Below are 24,733 nucleotides of genomic sequence, written 5' to 3' on the forward strand. Positions count from 1 at the left end.
AACATATATAGAATAGAAAATATGTCACTAAACAAAACAGGAAAAAGTCATTTCTAGAAAATCTATATTGCTTATATTCTTTTTTTTTAAAATATATTTTATTGATTTTTTACAGAGAGGAAGAGAGAGGGACAGAGAGTTAGAAACATCGATGAGAGAGAAACATCGATCAGCTGCCTCCTGCACACTCCCTATTGGGGATGTGCCCGCAACCAAGGTACATGCCCTTGACCAGAATCGAACCCGGGACCCTTGAGTCCCCAGGCCGACGCTCTATCCACTGAGCCAAACCAGCTAGGGCTATATTGCTTATATTCTTATCCCAGCAAAAGAATAGTACTTTTAAAAATGTTTTATTTTAAACTAATTTTAGGATTTTAAAGTTGCAGAAATACCATAGTGTAATTATTCAAACTAAGAAATTGTCATTGGTTCAGCACTATTAACTATAAACTACAGACCTCATTTACATTTCACTAGGCTCTCCATAATGGCTACTAATTTTCCACACCTTTCTCCAAAGGTAAGGACATGATAGACATGTCTGCTTTGGCCCCCTGGCCTCAGATGAGTCCTTTATGCAGACGGTGCAGGGTATAGGCTGATGTGGATCCAATACTTTTCTTGGACAGCACCTGGGCCACATCACTTTTTCTCACTTTCTCTTACACTTTGTACTTTATCTTTAGTATATATTAAATATATGAATATATGTATCACATTGTTATATTTACTTACTCATTTTTCCAGATTATTATATGATGAGTTCTCATCATCTCCTTTTACTTGTGGAGCAATAAGTTATGTGTACCTACTTTGTACCATATGTAGGGTCCAAGACTGGGAAAGTTGTGGTGAGTTAAAGAGGAATAGTTCCTGCTTTTCATTGAATTATCATGTCTCTATATAACTGCAGACCTGATAAGTTCTATGAAGGACAATGAAGACAATAGTGAGAGTCTATACAGATGTAATTCTTTTTGGTGAGTCATGTGAAGTGAGGTGATATGTGAGCTGAGAGCCGAGTGTAAGTTAACTGGATGCAGGGGCAGAGGGCCTGTTGCAGGGTCTACATAAAAGGAATAACACATGCAAGAGAAACTGAAAGGAGATCGGGGATCACAGAAAGCAGGGGAGAGGAAAGGGGACATTTTTGGAACATGAAGCTTAAGGTGAGCAGGGGCCAGATCATAGGCATTTAATCCATGTTGAGATGTTGTAGGTCTATTTCAAGAGCTGTGAAAAGCCACTAAGGGATAAAGGAGCGAGAAGAACAGATTTGCCTTTTAAAAAGAACACCATGGCTCTAGTGCAGCAAATGGATTGGGGGAGAAGGTTTGGGGTTAGTGCTGATAAGAGAGGAGTGGGTTAAGATAGGTTAGTGACTGTGGAAATGAAAAGTGGAAAGAATGAAGACAGTGTAGGGGACAGAAATGGGTTAGATATGGGGAGAGAAGGTCAGTTAAGGACACTTCCTGGGTTTCTAGGCTGTTTACAGAATTGATATCAGTGCCATTTGCTGCCCAGGGCAGCCCTGAAAGAAAAAGAGATTACTTGGGGCTTTTCTGACATCAGGGTAGAGAAGATCCTGTCTTACCTCTCTTGATATTGATCTGACCTAAATAAATTCAGTCATGAGGCTCCAACTTCTCGTCAATAAGTGGGGATAGCTGGCTTTCCCTGATTGAGTAGGAAGAGGGTTTTAAAGTTATCCAAGAAGTTGTAGTGTTTCCTGGTGTCCTACCCTTGCTGTACAGGTAATCTCACTTAAGTCCTGCCTCTATGAAACTCAGGGCTTATCTGCCATTTATATGATAAAGATGCTCACATCTCCAGCTCTCTTCCTAAAATTCTCTGCTGAACCCTAGGTCTATATAGGCACCTGACAGAAACTCACTGTATTCTTTTTAATCCCAAACATGATCTTTTTTCCTTATATTGGCTCTTCTGACCACCATTTCAGAAACTCAGGTGTTATCCATATGTTCTCTTAATTCCGCCTTGCCTCCCCACACTTTGAATATATTTCCACCAAATCTCAGGGGTAACAGCTAATTTAGTATATATTCATCTTCCTTTTTCTCCTCCCCCAACCCTCTGTCATTCCCACTACTTCCATAATTACATAATCTCCGGCCCCTCCAGGCCTGCCAGACCCTTTACTGTAGTCACCCAGAACAATTTGTAGTTTTTCTATTGGACATATCTACCCTCAGTGTTTCTCTCAGTTGTCCTATATGAACTTCCAGGTCTACTGCAAAGCTTAATTAAGATGTCCCTTTTGTCTACTCTTATGGTCATTTATCACACTGTACCATGACAATCAATTGTTTGTCTAAACACATGTCATGCTGTAGGCTTCCTGAAGTCAGGAACCATGTTTTAATAGATGTAATGCCCCTTCCCCTGACACAGTTCACAGCACTTGTGAGCCTAGAACAGTGCCTGGCACAATAGATGTTCAATTAGTATTTAAATTAATGAATAAGTAATAGGTAGTAATAACATTAGTTAAATTTAAGATATAAGTGATGTATATATGTTTCTGAGCAACAGAGGATTGATATTATTCGACAGCTGACTGCCCCAATTACTAACTCCTTATTCAGATATTTATTGAATGATCTGTATTCTAACTGTGAATGAACATCCTAGCTCATCTCCCCCTAAAGTTTCTAAGAAACTTCCCCTCACACCACAATGCACTCTCCCATATAGAGGACTAATGTAGCTCCTCTTCTTGAAGTTATCTTCTTAGCATCATTTACTCCTGATTCTGAAAGTTTTACTTATCCTTCATGTCCCAGCCTAAAGGTCTCTTCTTCGAACCTTTCCTGTTATTTCACAATTTGAATTAATTCCAACCCCTTCTTCACTCCAATAAAACTTGAAATCTCCTTTCATTTTTCTACCCCATTCCATGATTGTCACTACCTGTTTATCTTAACTAGACTCTAAGCATCTGGAGGACAGAGATCCTGTCTTACTCCACAATGCAAGACTTCATTGAAAGTAGCTGTTGAGTAAAGTTTGTTGGATTTAATTAATGTTGGTCAATTATTCTGGGGATGTTTAGTAAATAATTCTGTGGAATAGCGCAGATTTCTAAATCTAAAACTTTCTATTTTCTACATCTCATGGCTTATCAAATGTTTATTACATGCTTATTGTGCTAAGCTCTGATGATGGCAGGTGTGGCCATTGTCATCCACCCTGGAAGTTCCAGTCCAGTAGGAAAATAGGGCTAAACATCCACGAGATCCTTATTGAGTGTGCACTGCACTGCATGGCAGGTAATGGTGATATGATGGTGCGCAAAACGAGTAAAGTTCTGTTGTCCCTTGGAGCATATTGTCTAGTTGAAGAGACAGGTGAGGTAAACTTACAAACAAGTGTAATCTTCCATTAACATGTGCTAAGTACCCTGTACTGTGAAAACTTGGAGTGAGTGGACCTAGACCTGGAGGTTCTGGATGGCTTCTTAGAGGTAAGCATCAGCTAACCAGGTGACAAAGGAGGGAGGGGACCCTTCAGTGTCACTGCCACACACAGAGCAAAAGGGGTGTTGGGAGAAGAGGCTGGGATTAATTCATATGCTTGTGCAAACCAAATGTTCTCCTTTTAGAATTCCTCATTCTGTTGGTGCATAGATGAAATACATGTTGTTCCCTCCAAAATACTATAGTTTTAACAAAACTTACACTGTTAGAGTAGACAGGAAAAAATTATCCCATTAATTCTATCTGATGTTCAAGTGCAGCCCACTCTTCTGAAAATAACATCAATGGCTTTGCATGTAAAAAGAGGCAAATAATAGTGAGCAGGGGGTTCTTTGAAAAAATATATGGCATTCCTAATGGCCATCGAATCAGTGGCTTGGTAAAAGCAGAGAATAAAAAGGGACCACATAATGTAAACACTGGTCATGCTTATTTTTATTGGGTCAAGTGTAGTGTATATATGTATATGTATATATTATAATAAAAATATCCAGGTTCATCTGAATAACCATAAGAACTTGTATTCAGTACAACTATGTATGAAAAAGAAGCAATACCAACAATTACTTTAAAATTACCTTTCATGTGATTCTGCATAGGTAAATGCTGGTATTTAAAAATAATTGTGGAATTATTTCTAGATTAATATTTTACAAATGTAGTAAACTGAGTTCTTACAGTGTGTATTATGTACAATAATTGGAAAAATTTATGGATCAAAGTATGGGCTAAGAAAAACAGAAAAAAATGAACTTAAGAATAGAAAATATTTGTACATAATGATTTCTCATGATCTTGATAATAAAAATTTCTAATCTTATTAAATAAGTAATTTACTACAATAAATATTTTATTGGTGTGTGAAATAATAATTTATTCTGATTTTCCTCAGTATTAAGCAGTCTATCTAATATATGGAGCATAAGAGCATGAAAGGGCTCAAATATTATTCTGATGTTGCAGTTGGGTGAAGGATGCCACCAATTTTTGAAACTGAGAAGATATAGAAAGGAACATCTTTTTAAAAAATATATATTTTTATTGATTTCAGAGTGGAAGAGAGAGGGAGAGAGAGATAGAAACATCAATTATGAGAGAGAATCATTTATCGGCTGCCTCCTGGGGATGGAGCCTATAACCTGGACATGTGCCCTTGACCAAAATTGAACCCAAGACCCTTCACTCTGCAGGCCAATGCTCTATCCACTGAACCAAACCGCTAGGGTGAAAAGAAGGAACATCTTTAAGTTAGGATTGAAAAATCTGAGTCTGGTATTCAGAGAAGATATAGGCATAGTGGTAGATGCCGGGAACCAATTCCAACATGTCATAATTATAAGAGTTTCATCAAAAGGTTGGTGAAGCGTGGGCGGCTCAACAAGGGCTGAGCCACATATGTAATTACCTGTTGGAATGGCTGGAGGGCATCTCCCCCTAACCTGAATAGGACATTTCCCCAAACCTAAAAATTTGTATATAGGATTATTAACTGCCAGACAGCTCAGAGCATCTTAATCTGCATGTTATCGCCTCCTGTTGGCCAAACACCTGAACAGCTGTAGGCTATTCCCCAATCTGACAATGCTACCCTTTGAAACCTTACCCTTTGAAGTGTATGTCTCCACCTTGCCTTAGGACAAATTGTGTTAATAAATAGCACGGGATCCTGAGTCAAGGGGAAGTCTTTAGATCCTTTAGCTGTAGCTCCTCTGACCCCCAATGCCTTTCCAAACTATCTTTCATCTTTGGACTCCTTCTTAAATCTACGCATCAGCTCCTTTCTCCAGATTGCTGAACCCCTTCTTAATGCTGGGACAAGAACCCCGGCAGATAGAGATAGAAATTTGGGTGTCATTATAATATGGATGGTATGTAAGGCCCTCAGCTGAGGCCCTCATCAAGGTTATGAGGGTAACTGTATTGGAGACTCTTGTGAGTTAAAATTGGGAAGAGAAAGGTCATGGGAAAGAGAGCCTCAGGCCAGGCCAACATTTAGAATTCAAAAGAATGAGAGGGAGCTTCAAGCAAAGGAGAAAAAAAAAAGAGGAAGGAAGCCACAGAATGTCACTGATGCTGATTAAAGAAAGCTTTTTCTAGGATGGAGTGATCAGTGACTGCTAAGAATTTGAGAAGATGAGGACTTGGGGTTAACCATTGGATTTGAAAACATGGAGGCCATTGATGGTGATGAAGAATGATTTCATCACAGGGGTGTGAACACAAACTGGATTGGATTCTAGAAAAAAAAGAGGGAGTGGATGTAGCTAGAATTAATTTTACCATTTAAACTTACATGTGTTGCACATTTTGTATTTAAATAGAAATATTAGTAAGAAGGAATTTTCATAAACAGTTAAAGAGAGAACATAGTATATTACATATTACTATGAATGTATTTTTGTGAGTGCCCACATGGTCTGCTATTTAGTATGGTGCCAACTTTAAGCCAAAAAACAACAACACTTTTACTTTGCATCATTTATACTATAGAATATACAGTTGGACTTAATTTACTTTATTGCATCCTCTAGGTTAGTGTGGAGGGAATATACCGGTGTGGGCATATAGGAAGATTTACAGTTGTAAGTACGTGAAATACAGAGTTTATTCTTGTATTATTATTTACTAGAAGCCCGGTGCATGAAATTCATGAACGGGTAGGGTCCCTAGGCCTGGCCGGCAATCAGGACCGATCTGTGGGGCGACTGGTGGCAGGGCAATCAGGGGTCCCTGCTAGCACTTGCCTTGCCTGGCCTGGGGCCTGCGGGCTGGGGGCAGTCCTGCATTGAGTGCTGGTGGTCAGTGCGCATCATAGTGACCAGTCATTCCACAGGTCATTCTGCCATTTGGTTGATTTGCATATTAGGCTTTTATTATATAGGATTAATTATTGTATTATTTTCTATATGAGCAACTGTAAACCTACTTTTACCCACCCCTGTCTCTGTGATCATAAGGGTTGGAAGATAATTTGAAGTAGAACAAGTCAGCTGTACCTTAGGTTCAAGTTCTGATTTTGCTGTTCACTAGCTGTGTGACCATGACAAGTTATCTAACTCTTGTAAACCTATTTTCTCAAACTTAAAATGTGGGTAATAAGTATATGAGCATAAAATAAGATAATGTACCTAAAGTCCTAAGCATGGTGTCTGGCACATAGCAAGGTCTTAGTCAATGGAAGTGATTTTGTATTGCTGTGATTATTAACTTGTTCTTGAATGGGACATAACTGAACATAGGTCTTCTAATAAATAACAGGAAAATGAGGTACCATAGGGTAAGCCATATCTTATAAATCACATTATTTGGTTCATGTTACTCTATATGTGTTCATTTCTCTTCGTTACCTCATCTTTAGGGAAGTCGTAGAAGCACAGTACTTAAGACTGCAGGCTCAATAGAGCACAGTTGTCTTAGTCACTTGGACTGAACTGGATAGTCAGTTTCCATGTTCCCATCCCTTCCAATATAATCAGCTCTGCTAGTGATAACAGCTCACTTCTTCCTGGGTACCAACCACTGTTCTAAACACTTTACAGCTATTAATTCATTTAAATCTCCCAGCCCTAGAAGGTGGTTATCAGTGTTGCCTCCATTTGTAGAGGTGACAAAACTGAAGCACAGAGAGGTTAAGTACTTGCCCGAGGATGACACTGTTGATCAGTGGTGGAGCTGGAATTCCATCCCAGGCAGCCTGGTTCCACAGTGTGTACTCTACCATTTCATCCTAATTTCACTGGAGGCTACAAGATTGAATTTAAATTGTCACATTTAAGTTGTCACTGCTTTTCAGTGATGGGGATAGTAAAAAGGTTGCATTGGTACCCTCCCCCAGGAGTTCCTTAGTGATCAGTAATTTGTGTTGAGTGTCCGGTTTTCACATCCTACTTCCAACCACCAGCCATTAGGTTGCTTCATGAAAAATTTGAAAAACAGAGTGGTCATATTCTCTTAACTATAAATATTAGTCATTAAAATACAAAACTTAATGGTTAGGTCCTTTGGTGCTTATGCCCAGAGAAGGAAAAGTCATTTCTGTATTAAGATATCTAAGAAGTTCCCACATGCTTAGCAGGAAAATTAAGCCCAGCACGGGTAAAATGCTGTCTGCCTCAGACACTGAGTAAGTGTGTATAAATAGAACAGTTGGTGTGCATGGCCTGAATGGTGCAGCTTCCCATTTTCTATGTAATGTAAATCACCAATGTGAGCATTTCCATCTGACACAAACTGTCAGTCGCAGAAGAGCACATTGTAGGATTCAATACATGTTACACAACAACCAAGATTGCCCTTTTCTTCAGCATGGTGACTTTTTTCTTTTTCTTTCCATATCCAGCAGTTAGTACTGAGGCCTGAAACCCTTAGTTACAGAACAAAATGGCTTAGCAGTAATCAAGCCTGTGTGAGGCTAAGGGAAGAATAATGAATGTTCCCTGCAAGCTTCCTGCCTAGATGCAGGTGCAGGAATCAGGGGGTCATGAATAATGCATGGCATGCAGATTAGGTGGTAGTTTCTCCTACTGGGGTTTTGACTTTGCTACCTGCCTGGCTGCTACATGTGGAAAGATGGTAGGCGATGGCAAAAGTGCCACAACAAAGACTTTAAAGACTGAGCTCATGAAAAACACTGCCTCGCCTTTTGAAGAAATAAAACTTGAGAGATAGCAGAAATGTAAACCTTTATGGTGTACTTTATTAGGTGAAATAAGCTCCAAGTTATCCATTTACTGATTTGGGGAAGGGGAAAAAGCTTTCTTGTTTTACCATTTTAATTGAAGAAATGCTATAATTTTGGGAATTCTTTGAAGACTGTCAAACTATTACAGACATAACCTGCTTATAGTATTTGATCCATGGATGGATCAATAAGTGTTACTGCAAGATACAAATACCTAGAGAATATTATAATTAAAGATTAAACAGGCCAGTTTTTCTCTGCTGATAGGTGCAATGAGAACCATCAATAAGAGAATATATTTACTAGTAAACTTCAACAGGTGTAATGATCATGATAAATAGAAATACCAGGGTTAAGGAGGAAGCAATAAAAGAGGTAAACATTTAAAGGCTATAGAGTGAATTAAATAACTGCATTTGGGCTATTACTTTTTAAAGCTTTATTTGGGCAGCATAACTCTGACACCCCAGTGGGGATGTAGGGGAGGTTCAAGAGGATTTCCGGCGTTTCCCCTTAGGACAGGGCCTTTAACTGGGGAGACATTTTTTTGGCTCAGAGTTCCATTTTGATGATTGTATTTCAAGCAGACAAACTGAAAGAAATAAAAAGGAAGAAAGAGAGTTTTGCTACCTTTCGTATACTTCCTACACGTTTTTACGACATGTTTTTTCTCTCTCCTGAACTTGGGATGCTGGACTATGAACAGGCTTTCATTTCTAGCCCAGTCTGTCATTTCCGCTAGGCCCCAGTTTGGCCCAATGCCAAGACCAACAGGTGATCCTTGTAGCTGCAAAACAGCAGGAAGTGGGCCTTGCTTGAATGAGACAGTTCACCAGAGGGGCTGTCTGGCCTCTCTCCATCTTTCTGCATAATTAACATCCCTTCCCCCATGCAGAGCAGAAAATCTGTGCTGAGCAGCTCAGCTGCAGCAGCCATTGAGAAGTGCCATGAGGAAAAGAATGTTAATAAGGGATGTTGAAAGAAATAAGCCTTCCGGGTGCAAAGTGCAGTCTGGCTCTGGCTTTACGGAAAGACTGCAAGTTGGCCCTTCTGAGTGGCTAGAACTGTATTATCTATTTTGAAATGATTTCCACTTGCTAAACACCCATGGAAAACTGGGGAGCTTTTGGTTCTAACCAGACTTTAACAGGAGTTTAAAATCCCGGTTTTCTTTCTTGTCTTGTAAATAAGAGTAATGTCTGAGACATAAAGAGTCAAGATAAGACAAGCTAAAACACTGCCTAGACCAGTGGTCGGCAAAGTCATTAGTCAACAGAGCGGCAAACCACGGCTCGCGAGCCGCAGTTTGCCGACCACTGGCCTAGACCTCACAAATCCTAGTAATGTTAGAACAAAGCAGGAAGTTGGCCAGGAGGAAGCAGGAAGCAGAGCATGTGGTGTTGCCAGTGAGTGAGCCACAGAGAGGGGGAGGTTCAGCAGCTAGCTTGTGATTGGAAGGTGTCAGCATGTCATGGACATTTAAATGGTTTCCCGTGGATGACTCCAGCCCGGGAAGCTTGTAAACCAGTCTAGTCTTTACTTCTCTGTTATTTAGTTTTGAATTGACTTTGCATTCCTCAAAGCCCAAAGCTGTAGAGCATCACATCTAGAAGGTCTTTTCTCTAGAAATAACTCTTGGTCCCTCCTTCCTCCCCCAGATTCTGTTCCTGGACATTTGGATTAAATTATTCTAGGGGAGGAAAAAAGTTTTTCCTGTATCCGCCCAGGTTCAGTGGGGGTGGAGGCTGAAAATTAAATTGACAAAAGACAAATTAGCAAGAGGGGAAAAAACCCAGCAGTTTATATGTATAACATGCAAACATGTAAAAGTACTTAGTGATAAGTAACTCAAACTGTGATTAGAATTTGAAGCTTATATACTGTTTTAACAAAGGCTGATAAATTGTGGAGAAAGGATTAGTCAAAAGAAAAGGGGTCTGGGCTTCAGTGAGGGATAAATTGTAAGAAGGGGACTAGGACATAGAGGAAAAATAATGGTAAAGAAAGGTTTTTTTAGGCAGACTCATTTCAGTACCGTCTCTGGTGATAAGAGTTATACCATGTACTACTCTTCCTGGTATGGGAGAGAGGGACACCTTTATAAGTGCAAATTTTCTTTCCAAAAGATAAGTTTATGTCCTGCTAATAGGCCTGTAAAAGGAGGATAGAGAGCTCCTCCTATGTCTGCTGTTTCTCAGTTACTTTTAGCTGAAAATAATCCTTATGCCAAAGTAGCATATTTTGGGGTGGCATATCCTGATCCCCTTATTATCTTGCTTTTTTAAGTCTAGAAGTTAACTGAGGAAGTGTGCACTTAGAGGGTCTCTTATGCCCTCCACCCTCCCTGCATGTGGGAATAGGTAGCAGAAAGGGCCTATTTAGGGCAAGTACATACTTTACATTATTTTTACCCACTCCTAAACCTCACAAGGTATAGGTAGCCAGTAACTCTTTGTTGGATTGAATGAATGAAATCAGGTCATTAAAACTGCTGGTCCTCTTTTGGGGGTCTTCACAGTGAACATATGAGAAACCCTTGTCGTGTTATAGGTGGTACAGAAGGGAAAAGAGAGACCCTGCAGGTTTGCAGGCATAGGAACTTACCTGCATCCATTTACTAAGAGGTGATCGAGTTCTTGGGGATTCGATAGTAAAGCAAGTCTAAAAGAGATTATTTATAAACCAGATTCCTTTTTATTTGTTCATTTGTAATTGGGAATATGCTTTTTCAATGACTAGATTACTCTCATCTACCTACAGGGTACATCCGTCCCCAGTATCAAGGGTCAGGGGAAGTCGAATGAATAATCAGAAGTTTGCTTGGTGAGTACACAGTCTAAATTATGAGAATGTTTAAGTTTTATGGGAAATTTTAATAGATCTGTGTTATAACAAAAGAGAATTATTTCTGCTCCTCTGCAGAGCAGCAATTTTCAACAGGTGTGCCAAGAATTTTTAAAGCATATAATACCTGACTATTTAGTCAGGGACACTGACCTCTTTTAGATTGTGAAATAAAAAAATGACAATGGCCAAAACAACAATAGCCATCTGGGGTGAATGCATCAAGATTATACCTACTTTTTTTTTTTTTTTTTTTTTTGTCAGATCAGCAAAAAATGCAATACATTTTTGGCATGCTGCAGAATTTTAGTAATTAGTTTATGTGTGCCATGAAATGAAAAAGTTTGAAAGTCCCTCTACAGAGAATGTGTTTCTACTAACTGAATTACGTTGTCTCCCTTTCCTTTGGAAAATTTCTTTCCAGCCAAAACTCTTTACTCACTGAAAACTGAACTTAATATTTTTTTATAACAGATATAATATATTTCCCAGGATTGTCAACTGTTACATTTTTAAAAAATCTTTCCCCTTTTTGGAAAATACTATAAGCTTTTTAAGTGAGATTTAGGCAATAACTCAGATTTTTCTTAGGCACCAACTTCTACTTCTCATGAAGATTTTCATAGTAAAGTTATCTATACTAATAAAAGAGTAATATGCTAATTAGACTGGTCAACTGGACATCTTCCAGATGTCCAACTTCCTTCCGGACAAAGCCACAGTGGCGGGGTCTGAGGCAGAAGCGATTAGGGGAATTCAGGCCATCGGGGGAGCAAGCAGTTAGGGGGCAATCAGGCCAGCGCAGGGGAGGGCAGTTGGGGGCGATCAGACCATCAGGGGAGGGCAGTTTGAGGCGATCAGGCCAGCAGGCAGAGGCAGTTGGAGCAATCAGGCAGGCAGGCAGAGGTGGTTAGTGGCGATCAGGCAGGCAGGCAAGCAATCAGGAACCAGCAGTCCTGGATTGTGAGAGGGATGTCCGACTGCTGGTTTAGGCCTGAATCCTGCAGGATCAGGCCTAAACTGGCAGTCGACATCACCCCGAGGGGTCCTAGATTGGAGAGGGTGCAGGTTGGGCTGAGGGACAAACCCCCCCCCCCCCCGCCCCGGTGCATGAATTTCATGCACCGGGCTTCTAGTCTACATATATATAAAAGCCCAAATGACGATTACAATCAGACGACCTGACGTCTGGCTGGTAGCTATGACGTGCATTGACCACCAGGGGACAGATGCTCAACGCAGGAGCTGGCCCCTGGTGGTCAGTGCATTCCCTCAGCCAACCTCCCACGGTTCCTTCCCCCAGCCAGCTGGCCCCCATCAGCCCCGACCAGAATTGGGCCAAATTGGCTAGGCTGAGGGACCCCACCCATGCATGAATTCATGCACCGGGCCTCTAGTCTATTATATTAATTTTGCTGATTATTATTTAGACGTGTGTGTGTTTTTCTGACTGGGCTTTAAATATCCAGGGATTTTATTTTTAAATTTGGGGAATACAAATATCTTCTTTCACTGACCAGCTTTTGAACAGAAATATAGATGGAAATTATCAGAAATGACCTGAAAAGTTAGTTCAACCACAAATCATCAACTGATTCTATAAAGAAGCAATTTAAGATGTTTTATAAATGTTTTATGTGAAACAAAAAATTAATTAATGTAGGTTTAAAATCCATTATGTTCACATTAACTACTCCATTGCACAAAATTACTCTTTCTAAACATACTAGTAATGTATCTTCATAAAAGAAGGAAGGAAAGAAGGATTGATTGAACTTGAACTTTGTACTGTTTACTTCAGAAGTGAGTGGAAATGCACAGGTATCCATTTTTACTTCACTGAATTGTGCTTAGAATGGGATTTTGATTAAAAATCATGGCTTTTTAAAGTATGGGAAGATGATTACTGAAGCTTGAGCTTCCAAATTAATTTTATTCCTAAATCAGGATTATTTTTAGACACATAATAATGATTCTTTGAATTTGAATGGTGTCTAATCAGCTCACCTCCCTTCCCCCATTAAATCGAATTAACCCTCACAATAGCTTGGTGCTGTTGTTAAATATTATGCTTTTCTTTTTTCACAGAGAGGGAAATAGAACACAGATGATGCAGCTATTAGCTTACACACTGTCTAAAAGCTGGGGCCTCCTACATGCTTTCTCACCATCACTAAAGCATATTGTCCCCTGTCCAACCTAGGAAGCTGAGGGGAAAATAGCGCTGATGCCCATTACATTAAAGAACAGGGAGAAACCGGGGCTTTTCCTGACTGCACGGAATTGATATCCCTTCTCAGCACACAGCGTATTGCACTAAAGAAACTTTATTACATGTAGAGACTATGAGATGCTCACATGAGCAACGTAAGTTAACGGATAGATTACAACAATGTCAGTTATGAGATCCAGTTTCTACAACTTATTTTACTAATTGTGGAACATTGAGTAAATAACAAATATTCTTTCCTTCACTTTTTCTTCCCGGAGGATTAGAGTAATGATAACTCATTCCTACATAACTTATAGCACATTATTCAGTTAGTAAGTTCAAACCATTTTTATCTCCTGAGAAGTAAGCCATGAAAAACAGAAAAGATTTTTACTATTAACCTTGATAAAATTCAACTTTTATTTATTCAGCAATTTTATTTACTGTCCTTGGCTGTGTGCAAAGCGCTAGATTAGCAAAATAAATAAAACATGGTTTCTGTTCTCAAGGGGCTCACTGTCTTGTAGGGTGTGTGTATGTCATCACACATGTAATATACCATATTATGCAATGTCATATAGACAACACATATAAAAATGCTCTAAGGATATATATTCATAGTATAATGTGCAGAGGGAAATATTATCAACTCTATTTAATACTAATTTGAGAGTAGGTAGTGAGAAGGGAGAAAGTATAGAGGAAGGAAGGGGACTATGAGAAAACCCGTCCTGCAGAAGGTTTCTGAGTCAAAACCCAGAATTAGTAGGAAAAGCAGGTGGTTGAGATAGTGCCTTATTTATAAATTGAAAAACATATATAAGGACCTGGAGACATTTCTGAATGAACTATAGTAGGAGCATTTGGCCATGTGCTTCATTTGGTCATGAGTTAGTTTAAATTCCTATCATATGTATTACCTTGAACATTCCTTAAGTAAGTACTGTGAGGCTGGTACATGGAAATAAATCACCCAGCATCTACCTCTGGTCAAGTGATAAGCACTCACTGTTTCTTTGTGAAATATTGGCTCTGAGAGTCCAGGAAGTTTAAATACTCATGCTTAGCAAGGGAGGTGAAGGAAAAGTGACCTTTGCTCTCCCCCAAATACAAGTAATTTATAGAGTTAGATGTGAAGTTCAAAACCAGCTTGGCTCTGGACTGAGTGAGCTCTGCAGACACTCTGTGTGAGTGATGTTAGGTGGTTTTGTGAAGCTTAGTTAGCAAATGCTTCATTCAGGTAAAAGAAAATGGAGTTCATCAAACAAGCAATTAAACCCCAGGAAAAGATGAAAAGGCTGGAATTTATAAGTTAGGGATAGAAAATGCATGACAATTGGTAGGTTGTAAATGTCAGTGGCTGTGGTTGAGCTATCAAACCAGTGTTTATCGTTGAGTAAAGGTGGTTTAAAAGTTTAAGTGGTGTTTTTCTTTGCAAAATGTTAATATGAGAGGTGGCATCCACTGGCCTCATTCCTGTGGCAGCATTTCCTCTGGAGATGAAGAAATGTGTGGAAAAGGATTTCTGTTCAAGGCAAACAAACCTGCTGGAATGGAAAGAAAATGTAACATGTGTGTTTCCAGGGAGAAGATGAAAGCACCAGCATGTAAGGGGTCCAAACAGATGTTAGGATGGAGCCAGGTTGCTGTAACTGCCTGCTAACTTCCAGGGATTAAAGAATGGCAATAAGAACTTCTGTCAGGATATATTAGCACCCCAGTAAAGAACACGAGATCATTGCACCACTACAGTCCATTAAAGCCAGCAACCCAGGCCAGACATAAACTCTCCATCAGAATGGCTCTCCCCTCACAGCCAGCCCACAGTAGTTACATTTGTTGATTTGAGGATTGATAAAGCCTTTGAAGTTTAGCATATGAATTTCCTTCTTTATTTCGTGAGTTATATCTCTCCTCTTTCCTTCACCATTGGCCCTAAGAATTGATCACACCTTCCTTTGTCCAGTAACTATATAAACTTTTTTAAGATCATTTGCCACTCTCTCTTACATGTGATAAAGCCAGGAAAATATTTTGCTCCATTTGAGGCAAATTGGGAGGAATAGGGCAAACATTATTAGAGAGTTGAATGTGCAGATAGACTTTTGGTCTTTACAGATCTTTTTTGTATGAGGCTATTACATTCTGATATCAAACCCACAGAAAGTAGCTGTTTTCAAGTCATCTTTTAGCTGTTTTATCCCTGAAGATATAATAGAAACTTGGACCCATGTTTAGTAGGAGCAAGATAGGGAGGGGCTTGGTAGAGAACATGGCTGAACTGAACATTGAAGTTAATTTAAGGCTCCGATATTTTCTAGATCAGTGTATTCTGAAGACATCCATATTAGTATGTGCTCGTTTTTAGCTTTTTACCCTTTCTTCTCTCCCCTGCACTTCTCCCTTCTACCCTGTCCCATTTGTAAAGTTTTAAAGGACAGGCATGTATTATTTTTGATGATGGTGGTAATAGTAGCTGTGCTGTGCACTTAGAACATTCATCTAGAGCTGTTATGTAACAGTGGTAGTGGGTGTTACATGATAAGAGACTTTATGGGCAATGTATATGATGACATAGAAAATAAAGTATTGTTAATAGGAATTTTCTTTAGTAAAATAGAAGTCATTTTCTCTAACCAATTGGATGCTGCCATTATTAGTCTCAATTATGATTTATTTCTTACCAACATGCCTGAAATGTTATGCAGCTGTATACACAAAGAAGCTCCAGTTTTGAATAGAGTATCTATGCAAATGATGACACAGTCTGGGTGTGAATCACATTTCACATTTGGATGTGATAAAGTTCCGTGTCACAAATCTTGGCAGAGGGCAGGGAGAGCCTTTTCACACTGACGTTTTATGGTTGGAGATGGAGTGCACAATGAACTTAAATATTTAATGCATACAGTTGCAAATGTTAGGCATGACTTCACAGGATCCTTCTGGAAGATATAACTAGTAGGAATCTTGGTCATAAAAATACGAACAGTCATTCTTGTTTAAATCGTCGCCTTACAAGAGGAAGGCACAGAAGTCGTTGATACTGGAAACCTCTCAGAAAGCTGGTGCAGAGCTAGCCCTTTAAGGAGGGACAGAGCATTTCCAAATGTAGTCGTTATCAATTTCCAAGCTGTAGAAGGGATGTCAGCATCATTGGGTTCAGTTCAACGCATTTTCCAAAATGTAACATTAACAGGGGCATAAACCCAGGTCTTTGCTCACTGTCCAGTCATCTTTCTGCTGCTCAGCAGTTACCTACTGTTGGAGAAATGCAGAAGATGAAATAAGATGACTGCTTAATTCATTATGAGCTAAGCAGAAGGTTTTTGTCTGGAAAACTCCCATGATGTTGATGTGACAGGGGCAGAAAAAGGAGAAGTAGGAGAGGCCTAACGAAGACATAGCTGCCCACTCCAATATGTGGCAGTTACTCCCTGCCAACATGTTTATCATCATGGTGTGGGTTCTCGCATGCTCATTATTTGTAGATAATATTGATTATGTTATCTTAATTACCAGAGCATTCCACTGCTTTGCTTTTTGACTTATAGGGCAAAAATTATGATAATTTATAAGGACTTTATTATGTGAAGTTTCCAGTTCCCCAAATACCTAGCCTTCCTGGTTTCTTTAATCCATATGTGTTGATAAATAAGTAATAGCAGGTTGCATTTAGATTTCATTTATAGGTGCCATTCATATAATCATGAACCAGTTTGTAAGTTCTCTGTATCCACTGGCTTACAATGAAAAGAAGTGCCTCCAGGATGTTGCTACACTTTAAATCCCTCCAAATTCACATCTTTATAAAATGTTGCAGCGCAGGATCTGCTGTTAAATTATTTTTTAAATAATTCTTTATTGTTGAATATATTACATATGTCCCCCTTTCCCCCCATTATCCCCCTCCAGTTCACTCCTGCCCCCTGCCTTCACCACCCTATGTCTGTGTCCATAGGTTATGCATATATGCATACAAGGTCTTTGGTTGATTACCTCCCACCCACCCACTCTCCCCCGCCTTCCTTCTGAGATTCCGCACTCTGTTCCATGCTTCCATGTCTCTGGATCCACTCCGTTCATCAGTTTATTTTGTTACTTAGATTCCACATAGGAGTGAGATTATGTGATACTTGTCTTTCTCTGACTCACTTCTTTCACTTAGCATGATACTTTCCAGGTCTCTCCATGCTGTCTCAAAGGGTAAGAGAGTCTTCTTTTTCACTGATGCATAGTATTCCATGGTATAAGTGCACCACAGCTTTTTCATCCACTCATCTACTGATGGGCACTTGGGCTGTTTCCAGATCTTAGCTATTGTAAATTGTGCTGCTATGAACAGAGGAATGCATACATTCTTTCTGATTGGTGTTTCTGGTTTCTTAGGATCTATTCCTAGAAGTTGGATCACTGGGTCAAATGGCATTTTCATGTTTAATTTTTTGAGAAAACTCCATACTGTTTTTCATAGTGGCTGCACCAGTCTGCATTCCCACCAGCAGTCTACTAGGGTTTCCTTTCCTCCACATCCTCACCAGCACTTGTCATTTGTTGATTTGTTGATAGCCATTCTGACAGGTGTGAGGTGTTACCTCATTGTCGTTTTAATTTGCATCCCTCTGATAATCAGTGACTTTGAGCATTTTTGAATATGTCTCTTGGCCATCTGTATGTCTACTTTGGAAAAGTGTCTATTTAAGTTCTTTGCCAATTTTTTAATTGGGTTGTTTGTCTTTCTTAAGTTGTATTAGTTCCTTATATATTTTGGATATTAACCCTTTATCAGATGTATCAGATTGCCAAATATATTCTCCCATACAGTGGGATCCCTTATCATTTTGTTGATGGTTTCTTTTGATGTGAAGAAGCTTTTTATTACATGTAGTCCCATTTGTTTATTTTCTCCTTAGTTTCCTTTGCCCTAGGAAATACATCTGTAAACATATTGCTATGAGAGATGTCTGAGATTTTGCTGCCTATGGTTTCTTCTATGATTATTATGGTTTTTATCCATTTTGAGTTTATTCTTGTGCATGTTGTAAATTGGTGGTCTAGTTTCATTTTTTTTTTTTTTGCATGTATCTGTCCAATTTTCCCAACATCATTTATTGAAGAGACTCTTTTGACTCCATTATATGCTCTTGCCTCCTTTGTAAAATATTGAGTGTAATGGCTTGGTTCAATTTCTGGGTTCTCTGTTCTGTTTCACTGATCTATATGCCTGTTCTGTGTCAGTACCAGGCTGTTTTGATTACAGTGGCTTTGTAGTATAACTTGAAATTTAGTATTGTGATTCCTCCAACTTTGTTTTTCCTTCTCAAGATTGTTGTAGCTATTTGGGGTCTTTTTTTATTCCATATAAATTTTTGGAGTATTTGTTCTAGATCTGTGAAGTATTCTGTTGGTATTTTAATAGGGATTACATTGAATCTGTAGATTGCCTTGGGTAGTATGGACATTTTAATGATGTTTATTCTACCAACCCATGAACACGATATATTCTTCCACTTGTTTATATCTTCTTCTATCTCTTTTTTCAACGTCCTGTAGTTTTCTGAGTATAGGTCTTTTGCCTCCTTGGTTAAGTTTATTACTAAGCATTTTAATTTTTTTGTTCTTGCAATGGTAAGTGGAATTGTTTTAGTTTCTCTTTCTGAGAATTCATTATCTATCCTATCTAATAAAAGAGTAATATGCAGATTGACCATCACTCCAACACACAAGATGGCTGCCCCCATGTGGTCAAAGATCCTGCCCCCATGTGGACACAAGATGGCCAGCAGGGGAGGGCAGTTGGGAGGGACCAGGCCTGCAAGGGAGGGCAGTTGTGGGCGATCAGGCCAGCAGGGGAGGGCAGTTGGGAGGGACCAGGCCTGCAAGGGAGGGCAGTTGGGGGCAATCAAGCCTGCAGGGGAGGGCAGTTAGGGGTGACCAAGCCGGCAGAGGAGGGAAGTTGGGGGTGACTGGGCCTGCAGGGAAAGGCAGTTGGGAGGCACCCAGGCCTGCAGGGGAGGGCAGTTGGGGGGGACCAGGCCTGCACAGGAGGGCAGTTAGGGGCAATCAGTCTGGCAGGGGAGCAGTTAGGCATCAATCAGGCTGGCAGGGGAGTGGTTAGGGGGTGATCAGGCTGGCAGACAGAAGTGGGTAGGGGCAATCAGGAAGGCAGGCAGGCTAGCAGTTGGGAGCCAGCAGTCCTGGATTGTGAGAGGATGCAGGCTTGGCTGAGGGACACCTCCCCCCACCCCGAGCACAAATTTCGTGCACCGGGCCTCTAGTATATATATAAAAGGCTAATATGCAAAGTGTCCCCTCGGAGTTTGACCAGGAGACTGGGAGTTTGATCGCTTGCTATGACGTGTGCTGACCACTAGGGGTTGGCGCAGAACAAAGGAAGTCCCCAGCCGGCAGCTGGAAGCTGTAAGGAAGGCCCCAGCTGGCAGCCAGAAGGCCCCAATTGAGCCTGATCGCCGGTCAGGCCTAGGGACCCTACCTGTGCACAAATTTCGTGCACCTGGCCTTTAGATGGTGTATAAAAAAGCCATCGATTTTTGGGTGTTGATTTTGTATCCTGCTACATTGCTGAATTCATTTAATTACTTCCACCACCTCCTCAAATTTAGCTTGGTAACAATTATGTATACTTTAAAATTGTGTACCATCTTTCAGATTAGCCTCCATCAAGATTTTTGTCTAATTTTTGTAAATTCTCTATTACTCAGAATTTCAGCAAGAAACCTCATGGTAAGTGTTTCACATTCCTATGAGTAATAGGTGATCTTTGTGTCTTGTATTGTTTCAGTCAAAGTAGAGGTAATTGGGAGAAAAAAATTTAAGATAGGTTATTTTCTGCAGTTATTACTCTATGAGCTTTAGGGCTATAAGAACATGTTGAGCTATAAAGATCACCACTTCTGAGACATTTTTCTATTAAAAGTCCATGAGTATTTTGTTCCTACCAACCTACTACTCAGAACCATTTTAGTGTCTTACTGGAAACCTGATATAAGAACCCATAGGTCATGTCAGTGTACTTGTTGACTCCTGGCATCTTCTCAGAACTGTAATAGGTGTGGTACTATTGTGTAATAAAACATCTCTTGTTGATTAACTAATTTTGACATGACTTAGAGCTATTAGTTCAGTATTCCAAAGGATTGTTTGGACAATCTAAAAATACTTGGAAACTGAACAACATGCTTCTAAATAACGCATACGTCAAAGAACAAATTACAAGTGAAATTTCAAAATATTTTTAGCTAAGTGGAAAATTTGAACACAACTTATTAAAATTTGTAAGAAAATTTATAGCACTGATGTATATATTAGAAAAAAGTATCTCAAATCAATAATCTAAGTTTCCACTTTAGGGAACCACAAAAAGAGTTGAATTAAATCCAAAGTAAGCAGCAGAAGAGAAATAAAATGAACTGTTTGTAGTTCTAGGATTTGTAGCATCTTTTTTATATAATTGATATTTTTCTAGGTAGGTTTTATACACATAAGGCTGTTTAAAATGAAACAATCAGGATTAATGACTTACTCTAGAAAAGCTACTTTAACTGCATATTTTATGAGTTTTAAATTGTGCTGTGTGCATTCCTCTCCATCATAATCCCTTTCATGTTAAACTTGGTCAGAAGTAGAACTTTAAAATAGTGGTCATATTGTAATGAAAACATGACCAATGAGGGGAATATGGGGAGTGATTAATGAATAATGCAGAAAAAATAAGTGTGTCCCACTATGAAAAAATATGTATATATGATAGCATATATACATGTATGCTATATGTTGTAATTAACATATCAAATTAAAATGAAGAAATATCTTATTTTATATATATCCAGAGAAGCTGCATTCTTTCCTAATGTTTTATAGTATCTTTATTTTTTTAATATATTTTATTGATTTTTTACAGAGAGGAAGGGAGAGGGATAGAGAGTTAGAAACATCGATGAGAGAGAAACATCGATCAGCTGCCTCTTGCACACCCCCTACTGGGGATGTGCCCGCAACCAAGGTACATGCCCTTGACCAGAATCGAACCTGGGACCCTTCAGTCCGCAGGCCGACGCTCTATCCACTGAGCCAAACCGGTCAGGGCTATAGTATCTTTAATGGATATATCTGGACTGAAAAATTGGCTAATTCTAACTGCCTTCTAAATATATATTTGGAAGAATAATGACTGATATGGGGACCCAATAAAAAATCCTAATGTGTTCTGAAATATGCTGAAAATACTGCTCAGGATAATACTAAAACTGAAGGAGATTTTCCTGTGAAAATGCTGAGTACACCAGCAGTTTTGGTTTGGTTTTCATCTATCAGTCATATTCTCGATGTTATCTTTCTAGTTGAGATTTCTCTGTATACACATGGACAGTGAACTAGCAATTTTAAAATTATATATATTCTCAACTTACTATAATTTTTTCTCAGCTGACCACTAGGTTTTCATAGTTTCTAAGTAATTCCCTTAAAATTGGCTGTTTATTACATTTTTTAAATATAGTACTAGATTACTTAAGATATATTTAGTATATTTTAGAAATATATTCATAGTTAGTATATTTTCTTTTAATCCATTCTAGGAGGGCAATAGATAGTGTGTGATATATTAATCCAAAAATTAAAGCCAACCCAATATCACACAGATTTCAACATAAGTCCCACAGCTGACAATAGCTGGAGGGCTGAGGACTCTGGTGGAATCCATTCTCCGCTCTCTAAATTTTCATTCCGATTAGTCTCCTTTATCAGCTGGGATTCTTTCATTGAAAGTAATGGAAACTGACTTCGTCTTGTTAACTTAAGCAAAAGGTAATTTTGCAGAAAGACATGAGGTAGGTGATGGAGGCACAGGAAAAGCAGAGGAGCTGGGCCTCAGGAAACACAGGATCAGGACAGCACCCAGGGTCCCGGGAGCAGGATTTAAAAAGCAGGTGCAGGCCTAGAGTGAGGCAGTGCAGCTCCTTGCTGCTACCTCCTTAAAATCGTAGTAGAGGAAGCCTCGGAGTCTGATTGGCCCAGCCTGGCTCAGGTGCCCAGCCTTGGTTAACAATCCAAGAAGACCACATGTAGTGAGAATCACAGGTGATGAGGGGATGGTGTCCTAAAGGAAAAAGAGGTGCTGATACCAAAAAAACAATAGGAAGAATTACAGCTCTTCATACACTGGCACCACTGATTGTCCCTGCTATTCAGTGAGCTAGACGCTGCCATTAAAGGCAGCTAATGAACTTCAGTGTCATTCCTTGGGGGCCATCGTTTCTTATATTTTGGATGACAAGGTACTCTGCAAGTAGTAACTAAAATGAATGGAGTCTCTCAGGCCTTACTCTTGGTTATTCAGTGACTGGAGCACAAGAAGAAGGTCAAAATAGATAGACTCCATTCTCCTTCAAAACTTACAGTTTCTTATCCTAAGTCCTTTAAACCATTCATTTTCCCAGATTTCCTACTTTAAATCACATATTTTAAGAAACAGCCTTTAAAACCAAACATACATAATTACGATTAGACATATAAGACAGTCCAAACAGAGGTACCTCCTATAAAATGCATAAAGCTTGAGTCCACAGACTTAAATTCTGGTGTAAATATTTCACTTATACTAAATTAGTCTATACTTCCTGTACTTCAGCATTACTATTGAATGAATGAATGAATGAATGAATGGTGTCCGACCCAAACTATTCCAATTTAATCTTGGGGAGAGTATAAAAGAGATAATACTCTTTATAACATCACCTTGAAATGAAGTGCTTCATAAACCGTGGGTATTAGCCCACAATCAGATTTCAACTTTACATAAAAGGAATCTCTTTACTACCACCTAGCTGCTTCATTGATACACCCAGCAAATGAAGCTATAATTCACTTCAGCTCTCTTGTGTCCTTCTTTACTCTAACAAGGTGGAACCCTGAGCAGGTGGGTGTACATCGGTAGGACTGTGGTTCCACATATTCAGTAAATGCATGTTCCAGAGGGGCACATGTTACATCCAAGCAGAAGTGGTAGCGTTTTAGGGTATGGATGCAGCCATTTCCCTCAGTTTCTGTAAAGGCTGAATAAACCAGAAGGGTAACTCTCTGTTTGTTACCAATCTGATCATGATTGTGATCATTAAATTCTCTCTTCTATCCTACAATATACTTGGGACACCTTCATAAATGAACGTATTGGGTCACATCCTTTAGAAAGCAATGATTTAAATCACCCATAGGGCTAAGTTGTTGTTATTATAAAGTAGAAAGCTCTCCAATTCCATTTATTTTCCCATTTCTCTACTCATTGCTTTTTTCCCTTGGAGATCTGTAAAGAAAAAGAAACATTGCTCTCTTCAGAGTTTGCAGTTAATAGGGACGGGGAAAGCAAGAAAATACCTTGCTGTCATTTTTCACTTTAGACTTGAATTATGTTGTGCTCTTTGATGAACCCTGTAGCTTAACCGTAAGAATAGACTGCTTTCTTCCCGTGAAAGTGGCTTACAGCAATCTTCCCCAAACTTTACAGGCTGCGAGTGTTTATTTGGGAAAAAGAAGGAAGTGGGGATTTTTGTTGCAGGTAGGAAACAAAGACCAAAGGCAACCTTGTTGAGAACGGAAGAGAGTTGCTGCCACCTAGGGGTAAGAACTGATACATTTTGAGAGTGTGCTGTGGACGCTCATGAAATGATCTTCAACGTAGACATGGATGTAATGTCATCGTACAACTAAATGGAGCCACCTGCCTCAGGCTCTACCTTTAAGTGGGACTAGACTCATTCTACCCCTTTCCCTGTTGGTATGGTGCCCACATTCCATATGAACACTTTCTGACCTTCGTGGGTTTTTCTATTTTTGTGGACAGTAGCTTTGTTATCGACCATGAAAATTCATGTGGAGTCATTGGAAATCTTCCTCTTGTAAAATGAAATTCACTTATTTGGAAGATTCCTGTTACTGTGGCTAACAGAGAATGTCTTTTCCATAACCCAGGCTATCTCTTTCAAATGTTAACCCCGGGAGCTCCATGAAGTCTAATTCTCTCTAAGTTGTGCGGCTGACGCTCTTCTGTTTCAGAGGAAACCACTGATAGCAGGGAAGCCAGCAAGAAGAGAGCAAAGATTCATTCCTGGGAACACCATTCAGAAGAGGGTTTAAACATTTAATAAATTACTTCTTGTTTCCACCAAAATGGAGGAGGAGGGGAAGGTGAAGGCACCCTGAGACTCCCTAGAGTTATGCAAAAACCTAAAACCAGTGCGGTACCAGACACAAGAATAATATGCCATTTGGCCATTTTTATTTTGGTTATTCAGACCTTACTCTTCAGAGCACTGGCATTTCTTAAAATCTTCTTGTCAGGACATTTTCAATGGCAAAGCCTCCCTCATTAAAAGAAAAAAAAAAAAAGCCTAGATAGACAGAAATGCTGTGCGCCCACCTGTGGCTTGCAGTCCTCTCCTTTTAGGACTGCCATTCTGCACACTGTACACACCGTAGTCT

The 24,733-nt window shown here is 39.5% G+C and overlaps 1 protein-coding gene across 2 annotated transcripts in view; it reads left to right on the forward strand.

Moving 5' to 3' along the window:
- KLF12 (KLF transcription factor 12) overlaps nt 1-24,733 on the forward strand; it is a 675,261-nt gene that overhangs the window by 592,122 nt on the left and 58,406 nt on the right. For both annotated transcript variants that reach the window (XM_080660594.1, XM_080660593.1), the window contains one exon: nt 10,942-11,004. In XM_080660594.1, coding sequence (XP_080516720.1) covers nt 10,942-11,004 — 63 coding nt within the window. The remainder of the gene's footprint in view (nt 1-10,941; nt 11,005-24,733) is intronic.

Source organism: Plecotus auritus, assembly GCF_963455305.1.
Source record: "Plecotus auritus genome assembly, chromosome: 3".
Lineage (NCBI taxonomy): Eukaryota > Metazoa > Chordata > Mammalia > Chiroptera > Vespertilionidae > Plecotus > Plecotus auritus.